The 15,315-nt window shown below is 44.9% G+C and overlaps 2 protein-coding genes across 2 annotated transcripts; one reads left to right on the forward strand and one right to left on the reverse strand.

The window, feature by feature from the left end:
• Nucleotides 1-278: 278 nt before the first annotated feature.
• On the forward strand, nucleotides 279-10,449 carry CHERP (calcium homeostasis endoplasmic reticulum protein; the record flags this gene model as incomplete). The annotated part of the gene is made up of 15 exons (XM_008935977.1): nucleotides 279-416; nucleotides 662-813; nucleotides 1,187-1,298; nucleotides 1,639-1,728; nucleotides 2,327-2,561; nucleotides 2,885-3,063; nucleotides 3,465-3,861; nucleotides 5,877-6,115; nucleotides 6,932-7,065; nucleotides 7,356-7,442; nucleotides 7,724-7,873; nucleotides 7,966-8,082; nucleotides 8,527-8,621; nucleotides 9,029-9,214; nucleotides 9,977-10,449. Coding segments are annotated over 15 exons (2,349 nt in total), but the record flags the coding sequence as incomplete, so codon positions are not given.
• Nucleotides 10,450-11,608: 1,159 nt separating this feature from the next.
• On the reverse strand, nucleotides 11,609-15,283 carry LOC103768828 (chromosome unknown open reading frame, human C19orf44; the record flags this gene model as incomplete). Its single annotated transcript, XM_008935988.1, has 7 exons — nucleotides 11,609-11,695; nucleotides 12,101-12,267; nucleotides 12,397-12,492; nucleotides 12,817-13,273; nucleotides 13,628-13,704; nucleotides 14,293-14,650; nucleotides 14,903-15,283. Coding segments are annotated over 7 exons (1,623 nt in total), but the record flags the coding sequence as incomplete, so codon positions are not given.
• Nucleotides 15,284-15,315: the final 32 nt, after the last annotated feature.

Raw genomic sequence — 15,315 nt, forward strand, 5'->3', positions numbered from 1 at the left:
GGGTTATGTTCTGTACATTTAGGAACTTCCTGCAGTTATTTTTTTTTCAAGATGGAGAGATTTTAGAGGTGGAAATGAGCTGGACTTTCCATGAGGAGTGTTTTCTTCCCAAAAACAAACCACCAAAACCTTTATATGTGGTCAAATTACTTGTAAAAAGTCTTAGTCTTTGAGATAACTACTTAGGGCTAAGAGGAGGGGGATACAGCAGCTGAGTTCTTCACAAGAATATTGAAGTAATTCAATTCTTTCTTTTCCTCTCCTTTTTTTCTGCCCAGGAACAAGTCACATCAGCTGTAGCCCTTGCCATTGAGCAACAAATGCAGAAGGTTTTGGAGGAAACCCAGTTAGACATGAACGAATTTGACAACTTGTTGCAGCCAATCATTGACACTTGTACAAAAGATGCCATCTCAGTAAGTGACCTAGGTCTGGGCAGTTGGTCAGGGGGGTCGTGGGTTAGGTATGGTTTGAATTTGGAGGTTTTCAGTGCAGAGCAGCTGCTTTGCTGTGTGCTGTGAGAGGTGAGGCGACGTCTGGGACCTGGAGTTCCCTTCTTGCAGCTGTTTTAGGATTCCATGAGTCCCTATGAGGTGAATACAGTCAATTAACTTAAAACATTTAAAATTAACTTAAAACATTTAAAATTTGCTTTTCAAAGGCTGGGAAGAACTGGATGTTTAGTAATGCCAAGTCTCCTGCCCACTGTGAGCTGATGGCTGGGCACCTGCGGAACCGCATCACGGCCGAGGGGGCTCACTTTGAGCTCAGGCTGCACCTCATCTACCTGATCAATGATGTCCTGCACCACTGGTGAGAGTTACACCCTGGTTTTCCGTTTGATTAATTCAGGGAAGTGTCTCTCCCTGCCAGAGAGAGAGGCTTGCATTGGTAGTGTGACTAGTCACTTTTTATTTTTAATGTATTCAGTATTTTTAGCAGCTGTCCTGAGATGTCCCCAGCTGGCACAGAGCTCAAGTGCTTTAACAACCAAACTTGTTTTGTGGTTTGGGTTTTTTTTTGCCTCTAGATGAAACTGTACAGTAAAAATGTAAAGGAGGGGACTCTGAATTTTATAAATCCACTGTTTGCACCATAGCAGAAGTTGGGGTCAGTTGAATATGACAGTGCTCTTAGTGTCACAGTGAGAAGCAGCAACACTTCTCTTCCCATTCCTTTTCTGAAGCCAGAGGAAGCAAGCACGAGATCTCCTGGCTGCTTTACAGAAGGTGGTTGTGCCTATTTATTGTACCAGCTTTTTAGCCGTGGAGGAGGATAAGCAGCAGAAAATTGCCAGAGTGAGTATCTGGTTTTGGTTTAACTACACTCAGCTTTGCTAGCTTCGTGCTAGGCAAGCTCACAAGTATGAGGGAGGAAGAGGACCACTGAGATCTGTCTAGTCTGATTGTCTTTATAAAATTAATGTGCTTTAATTCGTGTTTAATTTAAACTTCAAAGTACCTAGGCTTCATTTAGAAGCTCTTGTAATGTTCTTGTAATGATGAATTTTGGTGGTTCAAAGGCAAGTCCTGAAATCTTAAGTGCTTTGACAAAGTTAGAGACATAAAAATGCTGTGCCTCAATTTTTCTTTTATTGTCCATCATTTCTAAAAGCCTTTCACTCTTGAATTCATGCAGCTCCTTCAGCTATGGGAGAAAAATGGGTACTTTGATGAGTCAATTATTCAGCAGCTCCAGAGCCCAGCACTTGGACTTGGCCAGTACCAGGTTAGCCACAAAGAAAAGTAACTCTTTTCTTATTTATGTAAATATTTTGCCAACAACTTGAGGAGATGTTTTCCTTTTTTGAAAGGTAAATAAATATTAATCCCCCTGAAGTTGTTTGAAAAGGATTAGGACAATATTATAAACCAAAACTCTGTTACTTCAAACATTGAGTAATCTGGCTGCTGATACAGTGCTGGAAAGTCTGTTTGCATTTGTAACTGCTACAGGCGTGTCCATGGGGTTGGGTGTTTGGTTAAAAGGAGAATTTATGAATTTATGAATTGAATAAACTTCAGCATAAAAGTTGTGGCAGCCAGAACTGTTCATTTTTGCACTGATAATAAATGCTGTTGGTGTTAGCTGTATTGGGAAGCTGAGCACTAATACAGAGGGTGGATTCCAGGGTGCAGAGGATGTTCTGAAGCTCCACAGAGCTTCTTGGCATGGCTGGGTTCTTCTGCCAGCAGGTTGTCCTGCAGTCTCAGGCATTTTTTGGGAGGGGGCAGAGAGCAATACAGGAGATTCTGGATGAGCAGATCAGATGACTGTGCTTTAGGTAGTGTTAACTTCTTGTTCTTCATTTGTCTTGTCTTATCAGGCAAATTTGATCACTGAATATGCAACAGTTGTACAGCCTGTGCAAGTAGCCTTCCAACAGCAGATCCAGAACCTGAAAACTCAACATGAAGAGTTTGTAAACAGTTTAACCCAACAGCAGCAGCAACAAATACAAATACCACCACTAGAGAACGAGGTGAAATCAACACCCCCTCCTCAAGCCCCCACAGGAGCACCTGCCTCAGCTCCACCATCTGCTCCAGTTACACAAGCAGGTACCTGTGCAGAAATTGGGGAGTAGCAACACTGAGATTTCTTTCTCACTCCTTTTTTAGCAGTGAGGTACTGTGCTGTGCTGCCTTTTTTCAGGCAAAAGCCTGAAACTTTGGAGCCTTGCAGCTAGTGCAGACTAATTCCTGAATATAAAAAGAGCCAGATATGAACGTTCAACAGCCCAGAAATCCTCTCTAGAAGTAACAGATTTCTGTAGAATGTTTACCCAGCCAAAAAAAATCAGAAGAAGCCTGTTGTAGGTGTGCTGATGTTTCACTAACTGCATGTGACCTGGGTGCTTATAACAGTCTCCAATTTATTTCAGACGATGGAAAATCTCAGCTGCCTCTACCTGGTTCTACGGACTATGACACAACAGGGTCTGGGGTACAGGATCCTGCCTCTGGTGGCCCACGTGGCCCTGGATCTCATGATCAGATTCCTCCAAATAAGCCACCTTGGTTTGACCAGCCTCACCCTGTTGCACCGTGGGGTCAACAACAGGTAAAAAACAGTTCTGAAGCAAGATGTAGAGGGAGGTGGGGGTTGAGAATGACCATCTTGGTGGTGGGATGCTGTAAAAGTTAGAAGTCCAGTTTCAGATGCCAAGCTTTCCAATTCTGAGCCCAAGTAAAAGCAAAGCACAAATAGGATTTCAGTTTGTCAACCGTCACACTTTCCCTTGGAATGAGCAGCATAAGAAATGGAGCTGTTTGGTTCAGTGGCAGTTTGGTGTTTTCCTGTCTTTTCTCTGAAGCTGGAATTGTTCACACCTTGTCCTTGGAAAGTTCTGTCACTTGTGTGTGTTGCTGATGGGCTATGTTGATTTAAAAACAGGTAGATTGTGTTTATTGCATGCTGTATTTTCATAGCCTAGTGACCAGGCTCCTTTTCTTCCCCTCCAGGGACCACCTCATTGCCCTCCGTGGAATAACAACCATGAAGGAATGTGGAACGAGCAGAGAGATCAGGGCTGGAACAACCAACGAGAGCAACCTTGGAACAACCAGCCCGACCCTTCTTGGAACAACCAGTTTGAAGCCCCGTGGAACAACCAGCACGAACAACCTCCATGGGGTGGGGGTCAGAGGGAACCTCCCTTTCGAATGCAGCGGCCACCTCACTTCCGAGGCCCATTTCCTCCACATCAGCAACATCCCCAATTCAACCAGCCCCCGCATCCGCATAATTTCAACCGCTTTCCACCTCGCTTCATGCAGGATGATTTCCCACCTCGCCATCCCTTTGAAAGGCCTCCTTATCCTCATCGGTTTGAGTACCCCCAGGGGGATTTCCCTCAAGGTAAAGTGTGGGCCAGGCCAGGCTTTCTTACCTTGCGACGCCGTTACAAAATGATTCAGTGCTTTGGGCTTGTTCTTGGCGGACTGTTGTGGTTTTCCTGAGAAATACTGAGTCTGGGGTGTGGGAATCTTCTGCTGGCAGCTCAGGAAGTGCATGGAGAGTTGGGTGCTTCCTTGCTTTTTGAGTCTTCCTTCCCTGACAGATGCAGGTAACCAGAAACTGTAATCCCAGCTCAAGTCAGCATCTCTGCAGGCACCTCCTTTGTGATTAGTTTGCATTAAAAAGTGTAAGCTCAAAGGTGAGAAGGAGCATTTGCTTGTAAATTTGCCTTTCTGTGCATCAGGTCATAGATGAGGGCTCCTCAGCTGTGTCCTCCATAGGTGGAGGAAGTTAGAAGAAAAGCCAGGCTGGAAGAAGCACGTCCTGTGCATCCATTCATCCATGCCCTTCCTTTTGTCTCTGTATCTTTACTAAACAGCTCTCTAATTGTCTGCCTTAGTGTTGTGTGGTCGGTGGTGTCTGGTGAATGAGCCTGGCTCCCAGTTCCCCCTCCTGCTTTGGGTTTTTCTCTTGCTGGAACCCGGCGGCGACTCGGCGTGGTCGGTGTGCTGCTGGCTGCTGGCTCAGGTTTGGCTGCAGGCTCCCTTCTGAACTCTGGGGTGGTTCTGCCCCCAGGTAGCTTCTATTTCCCATGCAGAAGTTATAATTATTCTGGAGTGATACTTATCAGCATAAAGTCTAAAGATCACTGGGGTTTATATGGCAGACTACTTAAAAGAGCAATTATCATGCTGTGTAGGTATTGCTGTTTTAAGCTCAATTCTCCACATCCAAACAACCTTGAAACCAAATGAATTAGAGCTTATATATTTAGGAGTGTGGTTAACTTCTCCTGTAGAGACTGTTCCTTTTATTATTTTTTTTTCTTTGGATTTGTTGGTTGTTTAGTGTTGGTTTTTTAAGAGTTGTAGCAGTGAGTAGGCAGAACAGCTTTTCTTGTCCTGCAGTAATTAAGGTTTAAGCTCAGCAAAAGATTCTCTAGTTTGGATGGTAGTGGTGACCTGAACCTAAACCATCTATTGTTTCATGGAAAGTTGTTGGAAGAGGGGAGCTACTAAAACAGGAAGCTAAAATTAGGAAAGCAGTGAAGCAATGACAGCCCAGACTGTGCTCAGGTTCTGATGAATCAAGTAGCACTGGCTGAGGACTGGGCAGTGGCTGTAGTGGCTTTTCCTGCAAAAACTGCTGGTCCTGCTGCAGAAGATGTTGATTTTTAGTCATGCATTTTAGTTGTAAAAAGCAGGGTACCCTGGCACTTGGGGCAGGTGGATTGTCCATCAGAGATGGGGTGGATGTCATTCACTTCTCTATTTTAATAGGGTATTATCTCTACCTTTCCCCAAAACACCTCTTTAAACAAAGTATTTTCCTGGAAGGAAGTAACTCACCTGAGTAGGTGACATTTATTTCTTTATATAATTTGGCAGAGACAGAGATATTATCTCTACCTTTTCCCAAAACACCTCTTTAAACCAAGTATTTTCTTGGAAGGAAATAACTCACATGAGTAGGTGACATTTAGTTCTTTATATAATTTGGCAGAGACAGAGGTAATCACAGGCCCATGCTAAGCCACAGTTATGTAGTTAGGCTTCAGAAATGGATCCTATCAGTAGCTGCCCTGCTGCATCTGAACCTTTTGTTCTTGAGCTTATCTTTCTTGTGGTGTTCTCTGACCACAGCGTGTCCCAAAGCAAGCGGTGGCTCAGGCTTGAAGTGTCCTGTTGGCTTGAGAGCGGTTGCTGTGGTCAGGGAAGGAGATGCATGGTGAGATACTCATGGCTGTGACCTGTAGCCAGCCTCTAGTTCTTCAGTTCTGGTGCTTTTCTGGGTTTGCAAGGCTCTGGGTGCCAAAATTGGTTGGTTTTTTTAGTATAAATGCACTATTTGAAGTACCTCTCTGGTTGCTTTCCCTTTATAGCTAAATAAAATGTTTAAACTCTCCTGCTCTGCAGAAATTGGACCTCCTCATCATCACCCTGGTCACAGATTGCCTCACCCTGGGATCAGCGAGCACCCTCCCTGGGGGGGGCCACAGCACCCTGATTTTGGGCCTCCCCCACACGGGTTCAACGGGCAACCCCCTCACATGCGGCGACAGGGGCCCCCCCACATGAACCACGACGACCCCAGCCTGGTGCCAAACGTTCCCTACTTCGATCTTCCTGCTGGGCTGATGGCTCCTCTTGTGAAAGTAAGTGCTTGCACTGGGCCCTGACTGTGGTAGCATTGAAAGATCGAAATCCCACGGGCAGCAGTAGGGAGACTTTCACCTAGACAGTTGTGATTCCCAATCTTTCCATCCAGCAGCTGTCAGCCACAGTTGGTTTAGGGTGTACAAGGGCAAGGGGGGGTGGAGAAGGTAGTGAACATAGTAAAATTTTTCAGGTGTTGTCCTAGTGAAAGCTGTTTGAGTTTATATATGGGAAAGACTAGTTTACTCTTGAAAATCTTACCCTTGTTTTCAAAAAAGCAGAAATCCCCAGTGATTTTCAGATAGACAGAGGGGCCTTGCAGTTCTGGTGTGGCCACTGTGCTCATTTTTGGTGTTCAGAGTTCTTTCTTACAAAGGTGTGTTGCAACACTGATGTTACACATACAAAGAAGGGCAGAGAACAGGAAGCATACCTGTATCAGCACCTCTGGGGACACACTTTGCATTCTGATAGAGATGACTAAGTAGGTGTCTTCCATCTCTTTGTGTCACTCTGCATACACCAGCTTTTGCCAGGCTTCCAGCCAGGAGAGGTGAACAGAGGAGATGTGGCTTTTATCTACCTGCTGAGCCAGTTAAGGCTGCAACTCGTGTAGCCCTGACTCTTCTCATAGAGCTCAGAGTGGCAGTGCTAGCACGAGCAGGTGTTGGGTCATCTGCAGGATGCTCCTTTCTGGACCGTTTTTGATCCACTAGTGCAATGTGAGGTCCCTCCACAGTTAAACCTATATTTTTCTCTTCAGGTAGCCACCCCATGACACATGACACGAATGTAATTTGTTTTGTTTCCGGCAGCTTGAAGATCATGAGTATAAACCTTTAGATCCTAAAGATATACGTCTTCCACCCCCAATGCCCCCCAGTGAGAGACTTCTGGCTGCGGTTGAGGCATTTTATAGTCCACCATCTCATGACAGGCCTAGAAACAGGTAAGAGTAGGTATAGCTGACAATATGGTAAGGAAAATGCCCTAAGAAGCTGTCTCAAACCACAAAGTGCCTCTTTCTTCCTTCGCCTGTGTCTTGGTTTTTCTAATGCTGAAACGAGTGCTCTTGTATTTTCAACTGCACACCCTGTTTGATCTTACGCTGAGACTTGTGAGACCTTTTTGCCCAGGCCCTTTGTTCCCTACAAATCCAGTGGAAATCCTGAATTGTCTCCGTTTGCTCAAAGTAAAATTTTACGGGTGTTGATTCTGCATGTGGTTGATTTGTTGCAGTGAAGGCTGGGAGCAGAATGGGCTGTACGAGTTCTTCAGAGCTAAAATGAGAGCGAGGCGGAGGAAAGGTCAGGAGAAGAGAAACAGGTGAGGGATTGTCTGCTGCCTTCTGCTGCGTGCTGGGTGTTTGGAGGGCCTTGGGAGGCTAAATGCAGAGTGCGAGTCTGTTCAGCAATGTGCCGATGGAATAATAGAGCTCAGACTCACTGAAATTTCTCTGATCTGCAGAAAATAGGGTTTGCCACACTCAAGGTCTCACTGGGCTGCAGAAACGCAGTGCCTGTGTGCCAGGAACGTGATGAGAAGTACAGGTGCGTGTGGTGAGCTTCTGGCAGGAGTTTCAGGGGGTCTCTCTGCTCTCTCTGCAGCGGGCCCTCCCGCTCCCGCAGTCGCTCCAAGAGCCGCGGCCGCTCGTCCTCCCGCTCCAACTCCCGCTCCTCCAAGTCGTCCGGCTCCTACTCGCGCTCCCGCTCCCGCTCCTGCTCCCGCTCGCGCTCCTACTCCCGCTCCCAGTCCAGGTAGAGTGCAGGGGGCCGACCCTGGGGAGCGGGGTGATGACCAGCCCTGGGTGCTGAGCTCCGTGTCCATCTCCTGCTCTCTCTGTCTGCAGGAGCCGCAGCAGGTCCCGCTCCTCCCACAGCCGCTCCCGGTCGCGCTCGCGCTCCAGGTCCAAGTCCTACTCGCCGGGGAGGCGACGCCGGTCCCGCTCCCGCAGCCCCACGCCTCCGTAAGCTGCTCTGTCCTTATGCTCTCTTAAATCCCAACAGGGTGCTTTCTCATCAGCTGGGTGGGATCAGCACTTCAGCAAAGTAGCAAAGGAGATGGCAGGCAGATTTGGAGGTGATTTATGTGCTCTGTGTGTGCTTATCGAGAGGGTGTTACTCTGGGGGGGTGGCTTTTTGTTGTGACAAAGCACTGTGCAGCTGGGAAGGCTCTGTATGCATTCTGGGGAAGCAGGAGGAATCCTCCAAGTACTCTCATAGTACCTGTTCTGACAAGCAGGTAGAGTGTTCCTGCCAACTTTATAACCCCTTAATCCAAGCACTTTTATAAAGTGTCTTAGCAGAGTGGATGGGATTATATTGGGTGTTAATGTTTAACAGAATAAGTGACCTTGCTATGTGTCAGAACAGCATCACTTGTTCTTCAGTTGTTCTTTTTATTTCCTTAGTTCTTCTGCTGGTTTGGGCTCCAGTTCTGGGCCTCCTATACCAGAGTCAAGGCTTGGAGAAGAAAATAAAGGCCATCAAATGCTAGTGAAAATGGGTAAGATGCTGTTCTTGAATCTCACACAGGCCAGGAAATAAATTCGGGCACCAAACTCATGGATATAATTAATTCAGTCATGTTCATAAGTGATTATCCCTTCATATTCCAAAGTCAGAGAGCTAAATGCAGAGAACATGGTACAGGTTTGCTTTGTTTTTCCCCTTGCCCTCCCAGGAGATTTTAGGGATTGTGGTGATGTTTGTCAGCTCCCAGTGTCTCCTCTTTGTGTCTTAATGATTTTGAAGTAAATGGGACAGCCTGTATGTTGTTTGAGGCTGGCTGTTGCCATCCTGCTACATCAGATTGATGCTTTCTTAGGTTGTTTCTAAAAAGTGCTTGTCTGTCTTCAGAATCGTAGTAATAAAAAAGAGTTACAGGATTGCAATTGTGTGGCCTTTCTGCAGGATGGAGTGGATCTGGTGGATTGGGAGCCAAGGAACAAGGAATTCAGGATCCAATTAAAGGAGGGGATATCCGAGACAAGTGGGATCAGTACAAAGGAGTGGGAGTTGCCTTGGATGACCCTTACGAAAACTACCGGAGAAATAAGAGTTACTCGTTTATCGCACGCATGAAGGCCAGAGATGAATGTAAGTGAATCTTTCTAAATAATCTTTAACTGTGCAGAGTTGAGTGATTTTTGTCCTGTTTACTGTAAACTCTAAACTCAAATCAAAAGCCTGGTAACAATCCTTGCTAATGTAATGGACACACTAAACCAACAGGTAGGTGGATGCATACTCTGATTAACGCGGCATCTTTTCCTTTGGAGGAAGTTGTGTTGTGTTGTAACTTTGAAACAATTAATTAGCCTGTTCTGCATCAGCCACTTGCTGTCTGTAGTACCAAGAACCTGCATCTTTGAGTGTCACCCTTCAGAATCTAGTTTTATCTCCTAGGTAGCAGAGGGAGCCCCGCTGCAGGCGGGGTGGATGGAATGAAGTTGGACCGTGCTTAACATTTAGCCCTGCCCAACTCCAGGTTTCCTACAATGAGTGCTGGGTTCTGCCCAAGCCAGAACTGCCACTGGCCTCACCACAGGGCAGGAAGGATTCAGAAAAAGTGGAGGTGCTTCTTCAGAGATAAAGATAATTACCCAAACGATGGATTTTTGCAGAGAGTCTGTGTTGTGTAGAACAACTACACTTGCCGATGACTAGAAGGAAAAAAATTGGCATGCTGAGTGAAAAGTCACTTCTGCCTCTGGATGCAATAGATCCGTGTCCTGAAATGGGTTCAACTAAAGCCCAAAAGGAAGAATTCCTTATTAACAGAGCCCTCATTCCACACAACGTGTCAGAGAGTGTAGGTGACTGCAGGATGTGTAAGAACTCTTTTCCCTATTGTTTCAGTGAAGCGTGACACGCCAGACCCTCCACCACCCGAATAAGACTCTCTGAAGAAAGATGTCTTGCATCTTCTACAAAACATTAAACTTGTATAAATCCGGATTAAAGTCTGGAGGAAGTGACAAATGAATTACTTTTAAAACTATGGTGAAAAATGGAAAGCTATGACATGTGCTTCAACACTTGTCGTTTAGTGTTTAAAAAAGGCCAGTTGTTACTCTGACATGTCTAGCAAGTTTAAGAATTTCCATTCATTTTTGCAAGTTTTTTTAAGTAGTTAGCCATTTTATACTAGACTCCAACCCCAGCCAAGCTCTCCCTGGTGCAGGATTGTGGTTTGTTCATGTGTTTGTTCGTTCCTGTGGAATACAGACATTATCTGATGTTGGTTGCGTGTTCTCTAGTTCCATAATATATGTTTATTATTTCTCTCAAAAGGTTAATTCTATTTGAAGTGGAGGGGTGCTGCCTTGGGATCAAGTCAGACTGATGCTGAGCAGTGTATCCTAATGTCTAAAAGGGGAATGAAGCATCTAGATCCAGTACAGGTGACCTATGAGCACTGTGCGAGCTTGTTAGAACCTGCCACCCACCTTAACCCCCCTCCACACGAGCTGCTGCAGTCACCACTCTGCTCAGAACACGAGGGTTCACTGCTCTAGCTTCTCACGCGCTGAGGGATGTTCAACGCTTTGTAATGGAAGACATTCTTTAAGCTTTTTATATTTTTGTATATACCCTTTAATAAAAGCTGATTAGTTCACTAGAAGAGAATCGATTTTCTCTGCTCTGCAGGTTTCTAACAATGAAACGTTCTTGGAAACTTCCTTTAATCTATATGAGAGAAAGAAAAACCCCAAACCAACCCCCCCACCCTTTTGTAACTGTTTCCAGAGACCACCAGCTACAGATGTTAGGCCCTTACACTGCACTTCCACTCCCCAGGTCTGCATGGTGGTCGCCTCTTCCAGCACCCTTTGTTTGTATAGCAGAGACCCTCTGAAACCCACCCAGTTCATGTGGTGAAATCTCAGTTTGTTCTAGATCTGCAGTAGTTGTGGAACTGTAACTGTCTGTGAATCAGCATACGACACCTGTATGTTACCAACTTGTGAGTTTTATTGTTTTGCCTTCCAATAAACACTTTTTTTTTAAAATAAAAATAACACTGTGACTCCTGTTTCAGAGTAAATAGATTCTCATACAGTTGGCTATAAGCCACTTACCTTTGTGTTTGGTTGTGTAATAATCTGGCAAGGCTAATTACACATTAAAGCTGTTGAAATATGGCTCTAAAATCAGGAGGTGGTTTTTCTGCTGTGATCATATTCCCCAGGTGCTGTAGTACAGACTTCCACCACTACCATGATCACAGATCACACAGCAAACCTGTGGTGATGTACCACAGTCCCTTCAGAGAAACATTTTCTCTGTTTCCTTTTGGCTGAACACTGACATTGGCTGCAGGTTCCTTGCCCTTTATCATGTACATTAGTAAAAAATTCAAGATGTAGGAAAATAAACTGTGCATAATAAGATACATAGCAGTTAGTACAAATCCTTCCAGTAATTTGGAATGGGTCCTCGTTCCAGCTTGAAATGCTGAAATGTCATTTTTGCTTAAAATTCAAAGGGTCAGAGCAGTTTCTCCTCCTGTGCTCTCCGAACTTCTTCACGTGCTTGCTCCATTGTCAGAGGTGGGGATCTGTGATTCTTGATGTACTGAAAAAAAGTCAGATGTTTCTTTAGATAAATCCTTCCTGGTATTTAATAAATCTTCATGTCACTATACCTGCTATTTTCTATACTAGCAACAGAAACCAACCCCCCTGTTGCAGCATCAGGAAGATCCTTGCTCATTTGAGGCCAGCTAAATGCTACAGCAGAAAAAGTCAAAACTACAGCCTCTGGTATGGCTTCAGTTTTTTTATGGTATAAACTGACCTGTTATTGACATGGGCACAAGAATTACAATACTATTCTTCTATGGCATAATTTAGTCAATGATAATACAAACTTTATCCAATTCATGAATGATATGCAAAGAAAATCTGTTTGCAGCAACTACTGGCAGTGTTTAGATAAAGAAATAATTGTCTGGGGTGCTGTCTAGTCTCTCACAAATACCTCTTTAGCCTCTTCCAGGGTATGGTAGTGGAACTTCTCATTCTCTAGTGACTCCACAAGGGATAAGTGAAGGTGGTGAATGTTCTCTACAAACTGCTGAGTCAACATCAAGTGCTGTTTCAACATGGTGTTTAAAACAAGAGCTGATGGGCTGTACGTTGTCCAGGCTGGGAGAAAGGAGAGTAAACACTTCAGTGCTACATCACAGTCAGACAGTAAGAGCCAAACAACCCATGCAGGGCCTAGATGCATAAAATGGAGCAAAACTAACTGGTAAGAATCATGTCTTTCAGTACCTTCTACTGCATCCCTGTTGATGATGTGACTGGTGATGGGTACTGGATCAATGTACCAGTTTCCTGTGGGTGGGTCAGGGACCGCCGAGGCGTTTGCTGTGTGCAGGATAAAATCAGAATTACTGGGGTTGGAAGGTTTAGTGACAGGACTCAGTTCATCTCCAGCAGTCTCTTGGGACATCAGGTGCTGCAGAATCACCCTAGAGCCTAACAGAGAATTCAGTCAGCCCCCAAAATGCTGCTGTCCAGTCCCAACCTCTTCTACAGAGAGCAGACAGAAGTGTTGGGCTTTAGAAAGTTTTTAACGCCAGCTTGGGGAAGCTGGTGCTGAAACCAAGAACTGGAGCAGGGCTGACTAGGAGAGCATACAGAATATAAACAGGGAAAACTGCCCCAACAGGGCATCTCTTGTGACCTTACTCTTTGAGCAGGAACAGGCAGGGGGAGGGTCCCCAGTCTGGGTGGCAGCTTCTGTGAGGGGGACCTGGGGTGCCCGCCCACGGGGCGCTGCTGCTGCTGCAGACCAGTGTCTCCCAGAACTCCTGCAGCTCTCCCAGCACTCCTCTGACCTCTTCCATACAGATTCCCTGCTTGATGTAGGCAGAGAGCTTTCAAAGTCTTCGGAATATTCCGAATTCACAGTTCTCTCATCGTGATCAAGGGAATCCTGTCTGTGTCTAGAGGCTGCTGCAGAAACGCCACTTAAATGCTCAGATATTTCTGCTTCAGTCACAGTTTTTTCAGTGTCCCCTTCAGAAGCATCATTCACACCAGTTACTGCACGTGTTGTTTTAAGAGAAGTTTGGTCTTTTTCCACCAGCAATGCATCTTGGTTTGGATTTCTGTTTGATTCCTGGGGAATTAGAACATCCATCCCCTGTAAAACAGAACAGCTGTATGGTAGGATTGACAAAATACAGCCCAGAACATGCCTCTGCTGTTCATCTGCTCTGCTGCATATCCCTGAGAGTCAGCAAATGCTTTATTGGGAAACAAAAACATTGCTCTTCTGTGTCACCTTGCAAACTGTGCAGTGCTGTTACATTTAGTGAGGAAAAGCAGATGCTAAAAAAAGAATTTGGACTGTAAAATCCTGACCCAACCTTTACAGGTAGTGAGATATGCCCATCTTAGGCAGCTTCTGAGGAGAGCAGAAGTACTTGTTTTAGAATATCCACGCTCCATCAAAAAAGAAGGCAGAAATTTGTGCTAGTAGGGAATTTCTACTTACTCTCTGCTTTAGTTCTGCTGCCTCACTGGAGATATCTGGTGCCAGATCATCAAGGCTCCGGATATTCAGTCTGAAGTCTGCAATCAAATGACACATTGTCATGAGAATTTGCATGAAAATTACAATATGCTTTCCCTTTGTGAGAAAAGTGGGGGGAAAAAAGATAAATCAGTACTGCATCCCTAGTTTAAAGTGGGACACTAAAAAGTAATCAGTCAATCAGTCTGAAACTTTAACGTAGCAGCAGCTCTAGAGTTCCTAAAGTTTCCTCCTCTGTCTGCTGGTGGATCTGCTGCACCCCAGTTCAGGAGACTGCTGCCACCCCTCATTGTGCTTTTTGTCTCTCTCAGACCCATTAATGCATTGTCCCACTGATAGATGAGAACTCTTCTAAATGTTGTAATTGTTTTGAGATCGTAATTAAGCATCGCCCAGGGGAGCATCATTAAACTGAGCCCATGAAATCAAAAAGCAAGAAAAATTTAAGTATATTGTGCTAGAAAAAGGAAATAGACCAACCCAATTCCTTTGATAAAGCCTCAGTTTATGTAAAATTACACCAGTGAAACCTTTCAAAGTATTTGCCCATGTTTATTAGTAAATTTATCAGTAATTACTGGTACAACTCACACCAAATCTGAGACAATCTTTTAGAACCAACTTACCATTCGAGCTGCTGCTAATTGAATCTTTGTCATCAGCTGCTTTTGAAAACAATTCATCTAATGATTTTATCTCACTCCTGTCGCTTTCAAGCGATGCTTCACTTAGCTTGGTGTTGCCTCTCCCAGGCAGAGGCACCTTCACAGCATTGTCCTTCATGAAGGAAGACAGTGATGGAGATCCCATGTTGTGTCGTACTGACGAGTTTCTGTGGGCTGGTGAAGGTGTTGGTGAAGTAACTCCACCAAAATAATTCTTCCTCGAGTCTTTGCTATGAAAAGAAGATGCTTTAGGTGCCTCTGTTGGTGACATTGCCTTATGAGATGGCCGAGGCACTCCTGCCAGAATGGGAGCCTTGCTCTTTTGGAGAACATGAAAAAGAGAGTTAAGTGTTACTTCATTTATCCTGTGTAGATCACTAAAAAGGAATACAAATTATAATGGCTAAAACCTAATAATTTTAAAACGTGAACTGAAATTAAGTCATGAGTGAGCCACAAATGCAGAATTAAAATTTAGGTTCTGGTGTTAGCAGAGTATAAAGTTACCTAAAATTTAATACAATTTTATAGAACTGCAAATAAGAATCACAGTCCAGCTAAGTGTGTTTACCTTTGCACCCCATTTAGAATCCTCATTTCCACTGGAAAACTCCAAAGAGTGCTCCATCATTTCTCTCAATTCCTCTTCATCACTATCCAAAACAAGCTGATGTTTGACCATAACCTTGTTTTGGGGGTTTTGGATGCTTTCTTCTTCCTGAGAACAGGCATTACTGGGGGCTCTATTTCCACTGGCAGTAGCACGATTCTTCAGGTATTTCTTGCCCTTTGCACTGTGTTCGTGACTGTAAGCAGACGAGAACGACTCTTCCTCCAAAGGCTTCTGACCCGAGGTAATATTTTGCAGCTCCAGCTGCTTTTTTCGATTTATGAATTTGCTTTCTAGCTGCGCCACTTTGCTCAGAGCTGAGCTGGCCCGCGCATGGGCAGCGCTACCCGGAGCGGGTCCCGGGGATCGCCGCC

This window comes from Merops nubicus, unplaced genomic scaffold (genome assembly GCF_000691845.1).
Source record: "Merops nubicus isolate BGI_N331 unplaced genomic scaffold, ASM69184v1 scaffold2560, whole genome shotgun sequence".
Lineage (NCBI taxonomy): Eukaryota > Metazoa > Chordata > Aves > Coraciiformes > Meropidae > Merops > Merops nubicus.